The 16724-nt window shown below is 46.0% G+C and overlaps 1 protein-coding gene across 3 annotated transcripts in view; it reads left to right on the top strand.

The window, feature by feature from the left end:
- Positions 1-13677, top strand: part of ero1b (endoplasmic reticulum oxidoreductase 1 beta) — a 19411-nt gene extending 5734 nt beyond the window's left edge. Inside the window, exons 5-15 of one of the 3 annotated variants that reach the window (XR_014029530.1) lie at positions 268-341; positions 496-569; positions 7374-7494; positions 8046-8092; positions 8174-8296; positions 9009-9101; positions 9433-9679; positions 10467-10536; positions 11646-11732; positions 11815-11948; positions 12579-13296. Coding sequence is in view for 1 of the 3 variants with exons in the window: in XM_081358627.1 (XP_081214753.1) it covers positions 7476-7494; positions 8046-8096; positions 8270-8296; positions 9009-9101; positions 9433-9679; positions 10467-10536; positions 11646-11732; positions 11815-11948; positions 12579-12639 (789 nt within the window). In the remaining 2 variants the exon portion in view is untranslated. Of the gene's footprint in view, positions 1-267; positions 342-495; positions 570-7373; positions 7495-8045; positions 8097-8173; positions 8297-8966; positions 9102-9432; positions 9680-10466; positions 10537-11645; positions 11733-11814; positions 11949-12578 lie in introns of those variants that run through there. The other 2 variants (XM_081358627.1, XR_014029531.1) reach the window with 2 other exon arrangements.
- The last annotated feature ends 3047 nt before the right edge of the window (positions 13678-16724 follow it).

Genomic DNA, 16724 nt, shown 5'->3' with positions numbered 1-16724 from the left:
GTGTTTTAAATAGCGTTAAAAAATGAAAGACCTTGACAAAGACGAAAACTAAGGACATTTACTCTATAATTTTATTTTATTTTAGTTAGTTTTGCCAAACACACATTACAGTTTTAGTTAGTTATCGTTTTTTTGCAATGCCTCGTTTTTATTTTTATTTCAGTTAACGACAATGTTTTTTCCCACCTAGTTTTCGTTTTTTCGTTCGTTTTCGTTAACGATTATAACCTTGGTGTGTAACGAGTGTGTAACGTGTTCCTCCTCTAGTTTTCTCAGGCCGGCGCTGGCGTCATCGACTGTGAACAGGCTCATGAACTGGGCGCTATCAACAACACACTGAGGTAAAGCAGACACACACACACACACACACACACACACACACACACACACACACACACAACATCACAGCACACTGAAGTAAAGCTCACACATACACACACACACACACACACACACACACACACACAGGCATTAAACCAGTGTTGTGTGTGTCAGTCATCAGAGTAAGGAGGCGTTCGCAGACTGGGCTCATCACGACGACGCTCAGGACCATTTCTGCGGATTAGACGGTGAGTGGAAACATCAGTTTGTCTGTGCTGTTGTGTGTGTGTGTGTGTGTGTGTGTGTGTGTGTGTGTGTGTGTGCGTGTGTGCGTGTGTGAGAGTGTGTCTGCGAGTCTCAGAGGAAGTGGATGTTTTGATCTGCAATAATCAGCAGATCTGAGTTGATTATTTATAGGACTTCATCGCTCTACATTCTCTTTCCTTCATTTCCGCTCAAATGAATATAATTTATGTCGGTAACACTTTACACTAAAGTTCATTAGTTAATATGAACTTTTTAGTTTCTTTTAATATGAACAGCCTTTATTAATCTTAGTCAATATTAATTTCAACATTTACTAATACGTTATTAAAATCAAAGGTCGTATTTGTTAACATTAGTTAATGCACTGAACTAACATGAACACACAATGAACAGCTGGATTTTTATTAACTAACATTAACAAAGATTAATAAATACTGTAACACATGTATTTCTTATTGTTAGTTCATGTTAGTTAATACCTTGCTGTAAAGTGTCAACTTTATGTCCCTGTGTTTGTGTAAGTAGCCATGATAAGTATCTATATTTAGTATGCAAAGCTTCTGTATAGGCCTTTATCTCATTTCCTGGTTTCAGAACGTTTGAAATCGCCAAGCAGTGTAACGTACTCGCACTTCCGCTGGTTACCTAGTTACCTTTAGATGAAAAGTAGGTCAGTAAACTTAAATAAAATCGCGATATAGAGCAGTGTCTGTCAGTATTAAACAGCGTAAAGGAATCATGTAAACAGGAATCATGCATGGTCTGCGTGTCTCTGTGAATGATTGGCACAGACGCGCTGTTTCATTTACCACACACACACACACACACACGCACACTGAGGCGGCACGCATGACGCTCGCGAAGTTTTCAGCCTGTATGAGGACATTAATGCACTTCAGCAACACAGCCGCTCTGAGAGTCACTTCATCAACACAGCCGCTCTGAGTCACTTCATCATCACAGCCGCTCTGAGTCACTTCATCATCACAGCCGCTCTGAGTCACTTCAGCAACACAGCCGCTCTGAGAGTCACTTCATCAACACAGCCGCTCTGAGTCACTTCAGCAACACAGCCGCTCTGAGAGTCACTTCATCAACACAGCCGCTCTGAGAGTCACTTCATCAACACAGCCGCTCTGAGAGTCACTTCAGCAACACAGCCGCTCTGAGAGTCACTTCATCAACACAGCCGCTCTGAGTCACTTCATCATCACAGCCGCTCTGAGAGTCACTTCATCAACACAGCCGCTCTGAGTCATTTCATCATCACAGCCGCTCTGAGAGTCACTTCATCATCACAGCCGCTCTGAGAGTCACTTCATCATCACAGCCGCTCTGAGAGTCATTTCATCATCACAGCCGCTCTGAGAGTCACTTCATCATCACAGCCGCTCTGAGAGTCACTTCATCATCACAGCCGCTCTGAGTCACTTCATCAACACAGCCGCTCTAAGTCATTTCATCATCACAGCCGCTCTGAGAGTCACTTCATCAACACAGCCGCTCTGAGTCATTTCATCATCACAGCCGCTCTGAGAGTCACTTCATCAACACAGCCGCTCTGAGTCATTTCATCATCACAGCCGCTCTGAGAGTCACTTCAGCAACACAGCCGCTCTGAGAGTCACTTCATCATCACAGCCGCTCTGAGAGTCACTTCATCAACACAGCCGCTCTGAGTCATTTCATCATCACAGCCGCTCTGAGAGTCACTTCATCAACACAGCCGCTCTGAGAGTCACTTCATCATCACAGCCGCTCTGAGAGTCACTTCATCATCACAGCCGCTCTGAGAGTCACTTCATCAACACAGCCGCTCTGAGAGTCACTTCATCATCACAGCCGCTCTGAGAGTCACTTCATCATCACAGCCGCTCTGAGAGTCACTTCATCATCACAGCCGCTCTGAGAGTCACTTCATCATCACAGCCGCTCTGAGTCACTTCATCAACACAGCCGCTCTGAGAGTCACTTCATCATCACAGCCGCTCTGAGAGTCACTTCATCATCACAGCCGCTCTGAGAGTCACTTCATCATCACAGCCGCTCTGAGTCATTTCATCATCACAGCCGCTCTGAGAGTCACTTCATCAACACAGCCGCTCTGAGTCATTTCATCATCACAGCCGCTCTGAGAGTCACTTCATCAACACAGCCGCTCTGAGAGTCACTTCATCATCACAGCCGCTCTGAGAGTCACTTCATCATCACAGCCGCTCTGAGAGTCACTTCATCAACACAGCCGCTCTGAGAGTCACTTCATCATCACAGCCGCTCTGAGAGTCACTTCATCATCACAGCCGCTCTGAGAGTCACTTCATCATCACAGCCGCTCTGAGAGTCACTTCATCATCACAGCCGCTCTGAGAGTCACTTCATCATCACAGCCGCTCTGAGAGTCACTTCATCAACACAGCCGCTCTGAGAGTCACTTCATCATCACAGCCGCAGCCGCTCTGAGAGTCACTTCATCAACACAGCCGCTCTGAGTCATTTCATCATCACAGCCGCTCTGAGAGTCACTTCATCATCACAGCCGCTCTGAGTCACTTCATCAACACAGCCGCTCTGAGAGTCCCTTCATCATCACAGCCGCTCTGAGAGTCACTTCATCAACACAGCCGCTCTGAGAGTCACTTCTTCATCACAGCCGCTCTGAGTCCCTTCATCATCACAGCCGTTTTTGAGAGTCACTTCATCAACACAGCCGCTCTGAGAGTCACTTCATCAACACAGCCGCTCTGAGAGTCACTTCATCAACACAGCCGCTCTGAGAGTCACTTCGTCAACACAGCCGCTCTGAGAGTCACTTCGTCAACACAGCCGCTCTGAGAGTCACTTCGTCAACACAGCCGCTCTGAGTCACTTCATCAACACAGCCGCTCTGAGAGTCACTTCGTCATCACAGCCGCTCTGAGAGTCACTTCGTCAACACAGCCGCTCTGAGAGTCACTTCGTCATCACAGCCGCTCTGAGAGTCACTTCGTCATCACAGCCGCTCTGAGAGTCACTTCGTCATCACAGCCGCTCTGAGAGTCACTTCGTCATCACAGCCGCTCTGAGAGTCACTTCGTCATCACAGCCGCTCTGAGAGTCACTTCATCATCACAGCCGCTCTGAGAGTCACTTCATCATCACAGCCGCTCTGAGAGTCACTTCATCATCACAGCCGCTCTGAGAGTCACTTCATCAACACAGCCGCTCTGAGTCACTTCATCATCACAGCCGCTCTGAGAGTCACTTCATCAACACAGCCGCTCTGAGAGTCACTTCATCAACACAGCCGCTCTGAGAGTCACTTCATCATCACAGCCGCTCTGAGAGTCACTTCATCAACACAGCCGCTCTGAGAGTCACTTCATCAACACAGCCGCTCTGAGAGTCACTTCATCATCACAGCCGCTCTGAGAGTCACTTCATCAACACAGCCGCTCTGAGAGTCACTTCGTCAACACAGCCGCTCTGAGAGTCACTTCGTCAACACAGCCGCTCTGAGAGTCACTTCGTCAACACAGCCGCTCTGAGAGTCACTTCGTCAACACAGCCGCTCTGAGAGTCACTTCGTCAACACAGCCGCTCTGAGAGTCACTTCGTCAACACAGCCGCTCTGAGAGTCACTTCGTCAACACAGCCGCTCTGAGTCACTTCGTCAACACAGCCGCTCTGAGTCACTTCGTCAACACAGCCGCTCTGAGAGTCACTTCATCAACACAGCCGCTCTGAGTCACTTCATCACAGCCGCTCTGAGAGTCACTTCATCAACACAGCCGCTCTGAGAGTCACTTCATCAACACAGCCGCTCTGAGTCACTTCATCATCACAGCCGCTCTGAGAGTCACTTCATCAACACAGCCGCTCTGAGTCACTTCATCATCACAGCCGCTCTGAAAGTCACTTCATCATCACAGCCGCTCTGAGTCACTTCATCATCACAGCCGCTCTGAGAGTCACTTCATCAACACAGCCGCTCTGAGAGTCACTTCATCAACACAGCCGCTCTGAGAGTCACTTCATCAACACAGCCGCTCTGAGAGTCACTTCATCAACACAGCCGCTCTGAGAGTCACTTCATCAACACAGCCGCTCTGAGAGTCACTTCATCAACACAGCCGCTCTGAGAGTCACTTCATCAACACAGCCGCTCTGAGTCATTTCATCAACACAGCCGCTCTGAGAGTCACTTCATCAACACAGCCGCTCTGAGAGTCACTTCATCAACACAGCCGCTCTGAGAGTCACTTCATCATCACAGCCGCTCTGAGTCATTTCATCAACACAGCCGCTCTGAGAGTCACTTCATCATCACAGCCGCTCTGAGAGTCACTTCATCATCACAGCCGCTCTGAAAGTCACTTCATCATCACAGCCGCTCTGAGAGTCACTTCATCAACACAGCCGCTCTGAGTCACTTCATCATCACAGCCGCTCTGAGAGTCACTTCATCAACACAGCCGCTCTGAGAGTCACTTCATCAACACAGCCGCTCTGAGAGTCACTTCATCAACACAGCCGCTCTGAGAGTCACTTCATCAACACAGCCGCTCTGAGTCATTTCATCAACACAGCCGCTCTGAGAGTCACTTCATCAACACAGCCGCTCTGAGAGTCACTTCATCATCACAGCCGCTCTGAGAGTCACTTCATCATCACAGCCGCTCTGAGAGTCACTTCATCATCACAGCCGCTCTGAGAGTCACTTCATCATCACAGCCGCTCTGAGAGTCACTTCATCAACACAGCCGCTCTGAGAGTCACTTCATCATCACAGCCGCTCTGAGTCATTTCATCATCACAGCCGCTCTGAAAGTCACTTCATTATCACAGCCGCTCTGAGAGTCACTTCATCAACACAGCCGCTCTGAAAGTCACTTCATCATCACAGCCGCTCTGAAAGTCACTTCATCATCACAGCCGCTCTGAGAGTCACTTCATCAACACAGCCGCTCTGAGTCACTTCATCATCACAGCCGCTCTGAGAGTCACTTCATCAACACAGCCGCTCTGAGAGTCACTTCATCATCACAGCCGCTCTGAGTCACTTCATCATCACAGCCGCTCTGAGAGTCACTTCATCATCACAGCCGCTCTGAGAGTCACTTCATCATCACAGCCGCTCTGAGTCACTTCATCATCACAGCCGCTCTGAGAGTCACTTCATCAACACAGCCGCTCTGAGAGTCACTTCATCAACACAGCCGCTCTGAGAGTCACTTCATCAACACAGCCGCTCTGAGAGTCACTTCATCAACACAGCCGCTCTGAGAGTCACTTCATCAACACAGCCGCTCTGAGAGTCACTTCATCAACACAGCCGCTCTGAGAGTCACTTCATCAACACAGCCGCTCTGAGTCATTTCATCAACACAGCCGCTCTGAGAGTCACTTCATCAACACAGCCGCTCTGAGAGTCACTTCATCAACACAGCCGCTCTGAGAGTCACTTCATCATCACAGCCGCTCTGAGTCATTTCATCAACACAGCCGCTCTGAGAGTCACTTCATCAACACAGCCGCTCTGAGAGTCACTTCATCAACACAGCCGCTCTGAGAGTCACTTCATCAACACAGCCGCTCTGAGAGTCACTTCATCAACACAGCCGCTCTGAGAGTCACTTCATCAACACAGCCGCTCTGAGAGTCACTTCATCAACACAGCCGCTCTGAGAGTCACTTCATCAACACAGCCGCTCTGAGAGTCACTTCATCAACACAGCCGCTCTGAGAGTCACTTCATCAACACAGCCGCTCTGAGAGTCACTTCATCAACACAGCCGCTCTGAGAGTCACTTCATCAACACAGCCGCTCTGAGTCATTTCATCATCACAGCCGCTCTGAGAGTCACTTCATCAACACAGCCGCTCTGAGAGTCACTTCATCATCACAGCCGCTCTGAGAGTCACTTCATCAACACAGCCGCTCTGAGTCATTTCATCAACACAGCCGCTCTGAGAGTCACTTCATCAACACAGCCGCTCTGAGAGTCACTTCATCAACACAGCCGCTCTGAGAGTCACTTCATCATCACAGCCGCTCTGAGTCCCTTCATCATCACAGCCGCTCTGAGAGTCACTTCATCAACACAGCCGCTCTGAGTCATTTCATCATCACAGCCGCTCTGAGAGTCACTTCATCATCACAGCCGCTCTGAGAGTCACTTCATCATCACAGCCGCTCTGAGAGTCACTTCATCATCACAGCCGCTCTGAGAGTCACTTCATCAACACAGCCGCTCTGAGAGTCACTTCATCATCACAGCCGCTCTGAGAGTCACTTCATCATCACAGCCGCTCTGAGAGTCACTTCATCATCACAGCCGCTCTGAGAGTCACTTCATCAACACAGCCGCTCTGAGAGTCACTTCATCAACACAGCCGCTCTGAGAGTCACTTCATCAACACAGCCGCTCTGAGAGTCACTTCATCAACACAGCCGCTCTGAGTCATATTATAAAACACAGAGAGACGGCACGGCAACCCGTCATAATAAAAGTTTGGTTTAACCTTTGAAGAAAGTTTTGCTTAAATCATTACATTTTAAATAATTGGTTATAATCATTTAATTAAACCATTAAAATAGAAAATAAAGAAAACAAAAACAAAAAGAAACTTTTGGGAGATGCGAGAGCGAAGTAGTCCAGCCACGGTGAACGCAGTAACCGGAAGACGCAGTGCACTGCTTCTGGCGTTCTGTTGTGATGCGATAAAGGCCTTTTGGCCAAATAAAGAAAGCCTCTGTTGAGTGTGTGTGTGTAGACAAGAACTGATGCTGGTTCTGGTGTGTGTAGATGAGATGTCTCCTGAGGCCGAGTACGTGGACCTGCTCCTGAACCCGGAGAGATACACCGGATATAACGGCCCGTCCGCCTGGAGAGTCTGGAACAGCATTTATGAGGAAAACTGCTTCAAGTGAGACACACACACACACACAGATAAACACACACTGCTCTTCTGTTATGACCTTGATGTTGTTTTCAGGCTCTACTAGAACTTGAATGTTGATTATTCTCCTCATATTCTCCATTGTTGCGGCTCCTCTCTTCCCAGTCTGTCAGTAACGCTCTGTTTACTTCCTGTCTCTATGAAGCCCCTCCTTCTGAAAAGCACACTGTGCTCTGATTGGTCGGCTGGAGTAGTGTGTTTTGATTGGTCGAGCGCTTCGAGTGTGTTTGGGAAATGTCCCGCCCCTTTCCATAACCGCCAGTTTAACACACTACTAAATCACTCAACCAGGCCCCGCCCCTTTATTCAACAAGGCCCCGCCCCTTTATTCTGCGCATGAATTATTATAATGAGGAATATTGTGACGTGTTCGTTCCCTGAAGAAACTCAAGATACAATGGAGGCGTTTCAGGAGTTCAGGAACACTGACACTGATATAGAGAAGAACTGGAGCATTACACACTAAACACAGATGAGGAAAAGCAGAAAATAATGATGTTGTTTTGTCGATGTTTCAGGCCGAGATCAGTGTATCGCCCGCTCAACCCTCTGGCTCCCAGTCGAGGTGCGTCTCATTCTTTCAGCTGTGCTGAGGTCAGTGACACTGTAGATCTAACCTGAACCTTCTCTCCGTCTCTCCTCTTAGGTGATGATGATGGTGAGTTAATATTTGCCTACTCTACCCATGATGCTCTGCTCTGAGTGTAGACGCTGCTCTAACACTGGCTCTCTTCTCTCGCAGGCGAAGGGTTCTACAAATGGCTGGAGGGTGAGTGATGATTCACACTGTAAATATGATGCACACACACAGACACTGACCCGTTCTGCTTCTGTTATTCATGACTGAGGAAAGGGCCGGTAAATCTCCTACTGAGAAGCAAATGAATCATCTAAGAGTTTGCATAATAATAATTGTGCAAATGATGCACACACATCGTGCTCTGCTCGTATTAGAAGAATGAGTCCTGAGGTTTTCCTGAAACTGAGAGATGTCCTCATTATTTTAAGTCGTGGGAAAATCATAACTTTCCCGCTTGAGCCGATATCAGCCTGTGTAAGTGCAGAATAACAGATGAGCAGAAGCTGGAGAACGGTTCACACTAATGCACTCGGTGGCTCTGAGATCAGCCTAACTCTGTCTCTGTTATCGGGATGTTTAGACGGTGTTTGCTTGTGGAAACAGGAAATCCTTCCTTTAGAAACCAACAAACCCTGTGTCACAGAGATTAGGGGGTTTTATGAGGAAATGTTCATGTGTAAATCTGTATTGTTACATTTCATTTTATTTATTTAGTATTTTTTTTGTAGTTATCAATAATATTTAAATGTATAAATTAATTATTCATTTTGGTGGAACAGGGTAATGTGGCGGAAGTCTCTTTAATGGAAATGTTTTTAAAAAAAAAATATGTATGTGTGTGTGTATATATGACCCTTAGGTCCAGTCCAGTGTGTTGATGTGTGTGTGTGTGTGTGTGCAGGGTTGTGTTTGGAGAAGCGTGTGTTCTACCGTCTGATCTCCGGCCTCCACAGCAGCATCAACATCCACCTGTGCGCAGAATACCTGCTGGACGGTGAACACACACATTTATCACACTAATACTCATTACCAACTAGTCTGTTTTCTGTGAGAACGGAGTGTGTTAGCGGCCGCTAAGTTAATAACTAATGATCTTTGCAACGGAAGTGAATCAAAACTAACTTTATCTGGACAATAACTTTATTCTAGATCTGCTGTAAAGCCTAAACACTCTCTGTTATCACTGTAATCTCCTGTTATCACTGTAATCTCCTGTTATCACTGTAATCTCTGTTACTGTAATCTCCTGTTATCACTGTAAAGCTGCTGTGGAACTGATATAATGAGAAGCGCTGTATAAACGAGGGTGACTGTCGTGTCCTCAGAGGGCTGGGGGAAGCCGGTGTGGGGTCCGAATGTCCAGGAGTTTCGCCAGCGCTTCGACCCGGCCGAGACCAAGGGCGAGGGAACGCGGCGCCTGAAGAACCTGTACTTCCTGTACCTGATCGAGCTGCGCGCGCTGACCAAAGTGGCCCCGTACTTCGAGCGCTCCTTCATTAACCTGTACACGGGCAACAGCGACGAGGACTCGCTCACCAAAGACCTGCTGCTCCAGATCCTCAACGTCACCAAGTGAGACGCGCCAATCCCCAGAACACACTCTCATTTATTACATATGCATGTGACGTAAACCTTTTCTAATGAGCTAAAATCATTATTAGTGAGCTCATATTCCCCCCAAGAATAAACACTCAAGATAAGCATCAGGGTTTCTACGCAGTTTGGAAAAGTATGAATTTTGTTTTGAGTAATTTCCTGGTCTGATTAAGTACGGAAAAATATTTGTACTTCCAGACCATTGGTCCTCTTCAGTTTTCTAAAATATAAAAGTGCATGTCATCACTTCAAGAAGTCCAATGGAAAAAAGAAAAAATGAAAATAGTCACAGATGATTGTACTTTATTCCAAATATATAATGCTCAAAATAATGCTGAATGAAACAATTATGTTGTAAATTGAAAAACCGAGACATCTGGACATTTAAGTCTGGAAAAGTATGGAATTTTTAAAGGAAAAATTCTGTGATATCGCATTAAAAACTCTGGATGGAAATGCCATGATGTGCATGAAATTTTAAAATATAAGAATAATATTCCAATTTTGCACACGTTAAATCACAACTTTAGATGGAAACAGTTATGATTTTAGTTTGGGGGGAATGAGCTCATCTTAATTGAACATCATAAACATTGTTTACATATTATATGTGATACTGACACTTCAATAAATTAATTTATAGTCACATTGCAGGACCATTCAAATAAACTGCAGTCTCTATGATACATTCATATAATTTTGATTAAAGCAAAGTTCATAGAGGTGTTATGAGCCTTCAGTCTCTGTATATCTGTGTTTGCAGAGCGTTCCCCATGCACTTCGACGAGAGCTCCATGTTTGCTGGACACAAGATGGAGGCGAAAACATTAAAGGTGAGTTGAGTGACAGACGGACAGAAGCGTGGGTTCGTGTCAGTCGCGTTCTGTCAGTTATTCTGACGGCACCTTTGCCTGGAGATTTGCATGAGCGTTTGCATAGATCATCTTTGGTGGAGCCCTTGAAACTTGATCTCAGAATGTCCACACATTCGGCACGCATGTGATTCGCGGATTAACTGTGGAAGACTGGAAGAACTGGAAGAACTGGTTGAGAGGGAAACTCACTGAGAAAACAAAGGAAATTAACATTTGGGGCCCTATTTATAAATGATAAATGACTCCTGCGCCCGACGCAAATCTAAAATGTGTTGGTCTGAAGTCGCTTCATTACTCAGGTGTGGTTTGGCCGACGTTCTCGTCGGGGCCGTAAAACACAGAGAAGTGACATTGGGGACGGAGAAACACACCCAGATTAGCTTCGCTTAAACAGGCGTATGATCATTTAGGTAAATGTGTAAGCTATTTTTCACATCTTCATGGACACCACAATGATTTCCCTCATGTGGAATATTTTTCCTTGTAATAATGTATGGTTTGCAAAAATGAAAACTGCTGCGTCTGTGTGTAGATGAGAGAAGCAAAGTGTGTGTGTGTTGTGCACACGCTACATTATGGCCAAGCATGCGCCCTTAAAATAGCCTCTGAATAACATGCGCCACTGACTTTAGACGAGGTTTCTCCTGGTCTGTGGCGGAATTGTTTTCTGAAACTGCAAAATAGCACCAGGGAACGTTTGCGCCGGATCACGCCTCCTCTTTGCGCTGAACCGCCCCCGGGAGCGCAAGTTCATTCCCTAGTTTACCGGCGTGCGTCTGTGGAGGGAAGAGTCCGCTGTGCGCGGGTGAGAAATAGGAATGACACATGCGTCAGTGTACGAAGTCAATTGCGCTGGGTGCGAGATAGAGCCCAATAACTCTCTCGTGAAGTTCGCATCTCGTCCCCTCCTCCCCCACTCCCTCTCTCACGCTGAGCTCACCGACATTCACCCAGAGATCTATATGGTTTAATGTGAATAATTATCATACAGTATTATACATGTTTTTTTGTGATTTTGTGATCCGTTCCACCACTAAATTTGCGTAAACTAATTGTTGTTTTTTCAGGAGGAGTTCAGGCTTCACTTCAAGAACATCTCTCGGATCATGGACTGTGTCGGCTGCAGCAAGTGCCGGCTCTGGGGAAAGCTGCAGGTAACGTGAGGTCGTCGTGAGGTCACTGAAGAGTTCTGATGCTAGAGGGAGATTAATTCAGACACGCACTGTTTTCCCACAGACTCAGGGTTTGGGAACGGCCCTCAGGATCTTGTTCTCTGAGAAGGAAATCAAGAACCTCCCGGAGAACAGTCCCTCTATCGGCTTCCAGCTCACGCGACAGGAGATCGTGGCTCTGATCAACGGCTTCGCCAGGTGAACGCTCACGACACAGAGCACTGATGCATCCTTCACTATAACTCTAGGATTGTGTGTTAAAGGGGTCGTCGGATGTGATTCTTTAGGGTCTTCATGTAAAGTTTGTAACATACTTTGGTTAAGATTCCTCCGTGTTTGAGTAAACCTCCTCAGGAACAGCTCTGTTCACAGCGGCCCGTCTATGTGCATGTCTCTTTAAATGATAATGAGCAACTGATCACCTGTGGGGGGGTCGACACTATAGATATATATATATATGCTAATACGGGAAATATGCTAATACAGGACAGTCCGTCTGCTGTCGTGGGCTATTTGAGGATAAAAAAAAGTTTTTTTTTCACCGTATGGTGGTTGTGTCACACACACTGCAGACACATCTGTATGCAACACCATATAAAAGTGAATTTTTGCACCCGATGACCCTTTTACAGTAAAGTACCCAAAATGTTTCTGAAATGAAGCAGGAAAGTGATTCTCTCTCTCTCTCTCTCTCTCTCTCTCTCTCTCTCTCTCTCTCTCTCTCACTCTCACTCTCACTCTCACTCTCACTCTCACTCTCACTCTCACTCTCTCTCTCTCTCTCTCTCTCTCTCTCTCTCTCTCTCTGTCTCTCTCTCTCTCTCTCAGACTGTCCACGAGTATAAAAGAGTTGCACAACTTCCGGACTCTCCTGAAGGATCATAGGTAACACCAGTGGCTCCAGTCGGTCAGCCAGAATAACCCCGTCTCAGGGACTCTTCTCTGCTTCAGTGCTTCGACTCTCGGACCCGCTCCAGAAGCTCTCTCTTCTCCTCTGCATGTTCATGACTGTGTGTTCCTGCTGAATACTGTAAACTCATTAATCCAGTGAATACAGTGAACAAGAACATGTCCAGCTCACATTTACCTCAAAATCATTAATAATTATATATACACTACCACAAAAACTCTCTTCTGCTCACCAAGACATTTGATCTGCATTTATTTGATAAAAAATACAACAACAAAAAACCAGTAATATTGTGTAATATTATTCCAATGTAAATCAGCTGTTTTCTATGTCAATAATTACATTTTTATTTCAGGATTCTTTGATGAACAGAAAGTTCAAAAGACCAGCATTTATCTGAACTCTACCGTTCAAAAGTTTGGAATCAATACTTTTATTCATAAAGAACACATTAAATTGATCAAAAGTGACAGTAAAGACATTTATAATATTACAAAAGATTCTATTTCAAATAAATGCTGTTCTTTTCAACTTTCTATTCATCAAAGAATCCTGGAAAATAAAATTGCATCAAATCATCATATTAGAGTGATTTCTGAAGGATCATGTGACTACGGAAGCCCTGAAACGCAACGTAAAAAAAAAAAAAAAATCCGTAAAAAAATAAATAAATTCTAGTATTTCGAGATTAAAGTCGATTTTTTTTTTTTTTACGTTGCGGTTCGACTTTAATCTCGAAACGTTTCGACTTTAATCTCGAAATGATAGCATTATTTTTTTTTTCGTTGCGGTTCAGGGCTTCCGCATGTGACACTGAAGACTGGAGTAATGATGCTGAACATTCAGCTTTGATCACAGGAATAAATTACACTTTACTGTATATTCACATAGACAACAGATGATTTACATTATAATAATATTTCACAATATTACTTTTTTTATTTATTTTTATCTAATAAACGCAGCCTTGGTGAGCAGAAGAGACTCTTTTAAAAACATTAAAAATCTTACAATCTGAAACTTTGACTGGTAGTGTAAATATGATATATAAAAGCCTGTTTTACTGCTGTTGATTTCAGGGAAATATGGCCTGAAAACACGTTCTTCACTGTTTCTGGGGATTTTCCATGAATGTGTGCGTCTCTTCACGACATTCCTCGTCTGAAGTGAAGACTTTCTGTTTATCGGACCATAGAAATTAATTTTATAAGCTTTAAAGAAGAAAATGTAGCTTATGTTTCACATTTAAGCAACTGATAACAAGCAATAATGTTCCTCCGCTGAGTCCAGATCCTCCAGAGAACACACACACACACACACACACACACACACACACACACACACACACAGTTATTTCATTAGATGGTGAAAACTCAAGAAATATATTCCAGCCCATAATTGAAAAGCAAAAAAGCAAATTATATTTTTGTAATTATCACTAATTATAAAATGTTTTTTTGCAGTGCAATATGAATGACGTCAATCACACACAAACTCTCACACACACACACAGATCCAGTCTGTTTCAAGGTGAAACTGACTGATGTAGTTCCACACGGTTATATTTATAGTTTATTAAGATCTCGGCGTAGAGTCACTGTTTCAGCTTCTTCACACGCACACACACACACGCGCGCACACACACACACACACACACACACGCACGCGCGCACACGCACACACGCACACACACACACACACACGCGTCTCTGAACACTTGAAGCTGCTGATGAGAGTCACGTTCTTCTGTCAGAGATAAATTTAGAGTGTGTGTGTTTTGAGATGAAGCACCGGCAGCTTTAGAGGCTGAGCCGAAGCTCCTGTGCGCTTCACTGTGTGTGTCAGTGTATGTGTGTGTGTGTGCGTGTGTGTGTTTCACTTCTCAATCTGGAGGTTTGGCCTTTTTCATGGACTTCTTCTGGAGGAATAATTTAGTGTTCACAGATGGAAGATTAGATGAAGAGCAGCTATTTGTGTGTGTGTGTGTGTGTGTGTGTGTGTGTGTGTGTGTGTGAGAGAGAGTCTGAGTGTGTGTGTGAGAGGGTGTGTGTGAGTCTGTGTGTGTCGAGCGCTGCATGCTTTCAGCGGCTCCAGAACATTCAGTGTGTTCCACTTGTCTGCCTTAATACTGTACGTCTCTTCTCGTGAAGCTCCTCTGCCTTTCTGACTTGATTTTGAACATTTTCACGCTGTGATTAAACGAGATTAAGTTGCTTCTGTATTGTGTGTTTGTGTCAGGAATATTTATTTAAATGGGAATAAATTGATCTGGTTGCGTCTGAGATGTGCGTCGTCCTTTGCTCTCAGTGTTTGTCCTCAGGAAGAAGCACACACTCATTTCAACACAAACTTTATTTGTCGCGGATGATGACGAAACATTCTTATTACAAACCAACAACTGAGAATCACAATCTCCACATGACCATTGAAATATAATGTGTATCATAAGACATGAGTGTTGTTTTTAAGTGTGCTTCAGTCTCACTACTGTTCAACACATAAATGCTTAAAGGAACATAAATTCATGCCTTACATAATTTCATCAGCGTAATCAAAACTCCTCTATCAGCGTCACACAGTAGAGTGGTGTGGTGTGATGTGTTGTGTGATGTGTTGGGTTGTGTGAATGAACACCATCAAACAGCACAGGCCGTGTTCAGAATGTATTAACACACTCTCGCTGTTTCTGCAGTGTGTGTGTGTGTAGTGTGTGTTCTCATGCATTTGTTCCGTTGTGCAATATGCACTGGGTTACCGTATGTTACAACTCAGCCATTTCCCGTGACCAGAGAACGAGTGCTGCAAGCTGAGGATCTGCTTATTAGATCAGGCTTACTAAAATATAACGATCATCAACATGTTTCACTGCGAAACTCCACAGAAGATTCCTCCGACAAACCCCAGCACTGACAGAAGAGAGAGGAGAGATGAAGAGATGAAGAATGTGTTTACATCTGACGAACCTGCATCAGTGTCTGAAACGCCTCACACACACACCAGCACACACACACCAGTACACACCAGCACACACACCAGTACACACCAGCACACACACACCAGTACACACACCAGCACACACACCAGTACACACACCAGCACACACACCAGTACACACACCGGCACACACACCAGCACACACCAGTACACACACCAGCGCGCACACACCAGTACACACACCGGCACACACACCAGCACACACACCAGTACACACACCAGCACACACCAGCACACACACCAGCGCACACACACCAGTACACACACCGGCACACACACCAGCACACACCAGTACACACACCAGCGCGCACACACCAGTACACACACCGGCACACACACCAGCACACACACCAGTACACACACCAGCACACACCAGCACACACACCAGCACACACCAGCACACACACCAGCACACACACCAGCGCACACACCAGCGCACACACCAGCGCGCACACACCAGTACACACACCAGTACACACACCAGCGCACACACCAGCGCACCAACCAGCACACACACCAGCACACACCAGCACACACCAGTACACACACCAGCTCACACACCAGCACACACACCAGCACACACACCAGCACACACCAGCACACACCAGTACACACACCAGCGCACACAACAGCGCACACACCAGCACACACACCAGTACACACACCAGCACACACACCAGCACACACACCAGCACACACCAGTACACACACCAGTACACACACCAGCACACACACCAGCACACACACCAACACACACACCAGCACACACCAGTACACACACCAGCGCACACACCAGCACACACACCAGCACACACCAGCACACACACCAGCACACACACCAGCACACACACCAGCACACACACCAGCGCACACACCAGTACACACACCAGCACACACCAGCACACACACCAGCACACACACCAGCACACACCAGTGCACACACCAGCGCACACACCAGCGCACACACCAGCGCACACACCAGCACACACCAGCGCACACACCAGCGCACACACCAGCACACACACCAGCACACACCAGCACACACCAGTACACACACCAGCACACACACC

Source organism: Scardinius erythrophthalmus (genome assembly GCF_964197995.2).
Source record: "Scardinius erythrophthalmus genome assembly, chromosome: 25".
NCBI classification, from domain to species: domain Eukaryota; kingdom Metazoa; phylum Chordata; class Actinopteri; order Cypriniformes; family Leuciscidae; genus Scardinius; species Scardinius erythrophthalmus.
The sequence above is the reverse complement of the archived record's forward strand: the minus strand, read 5'-3'. Positions and strand labels throughout refer to the sequence as shown.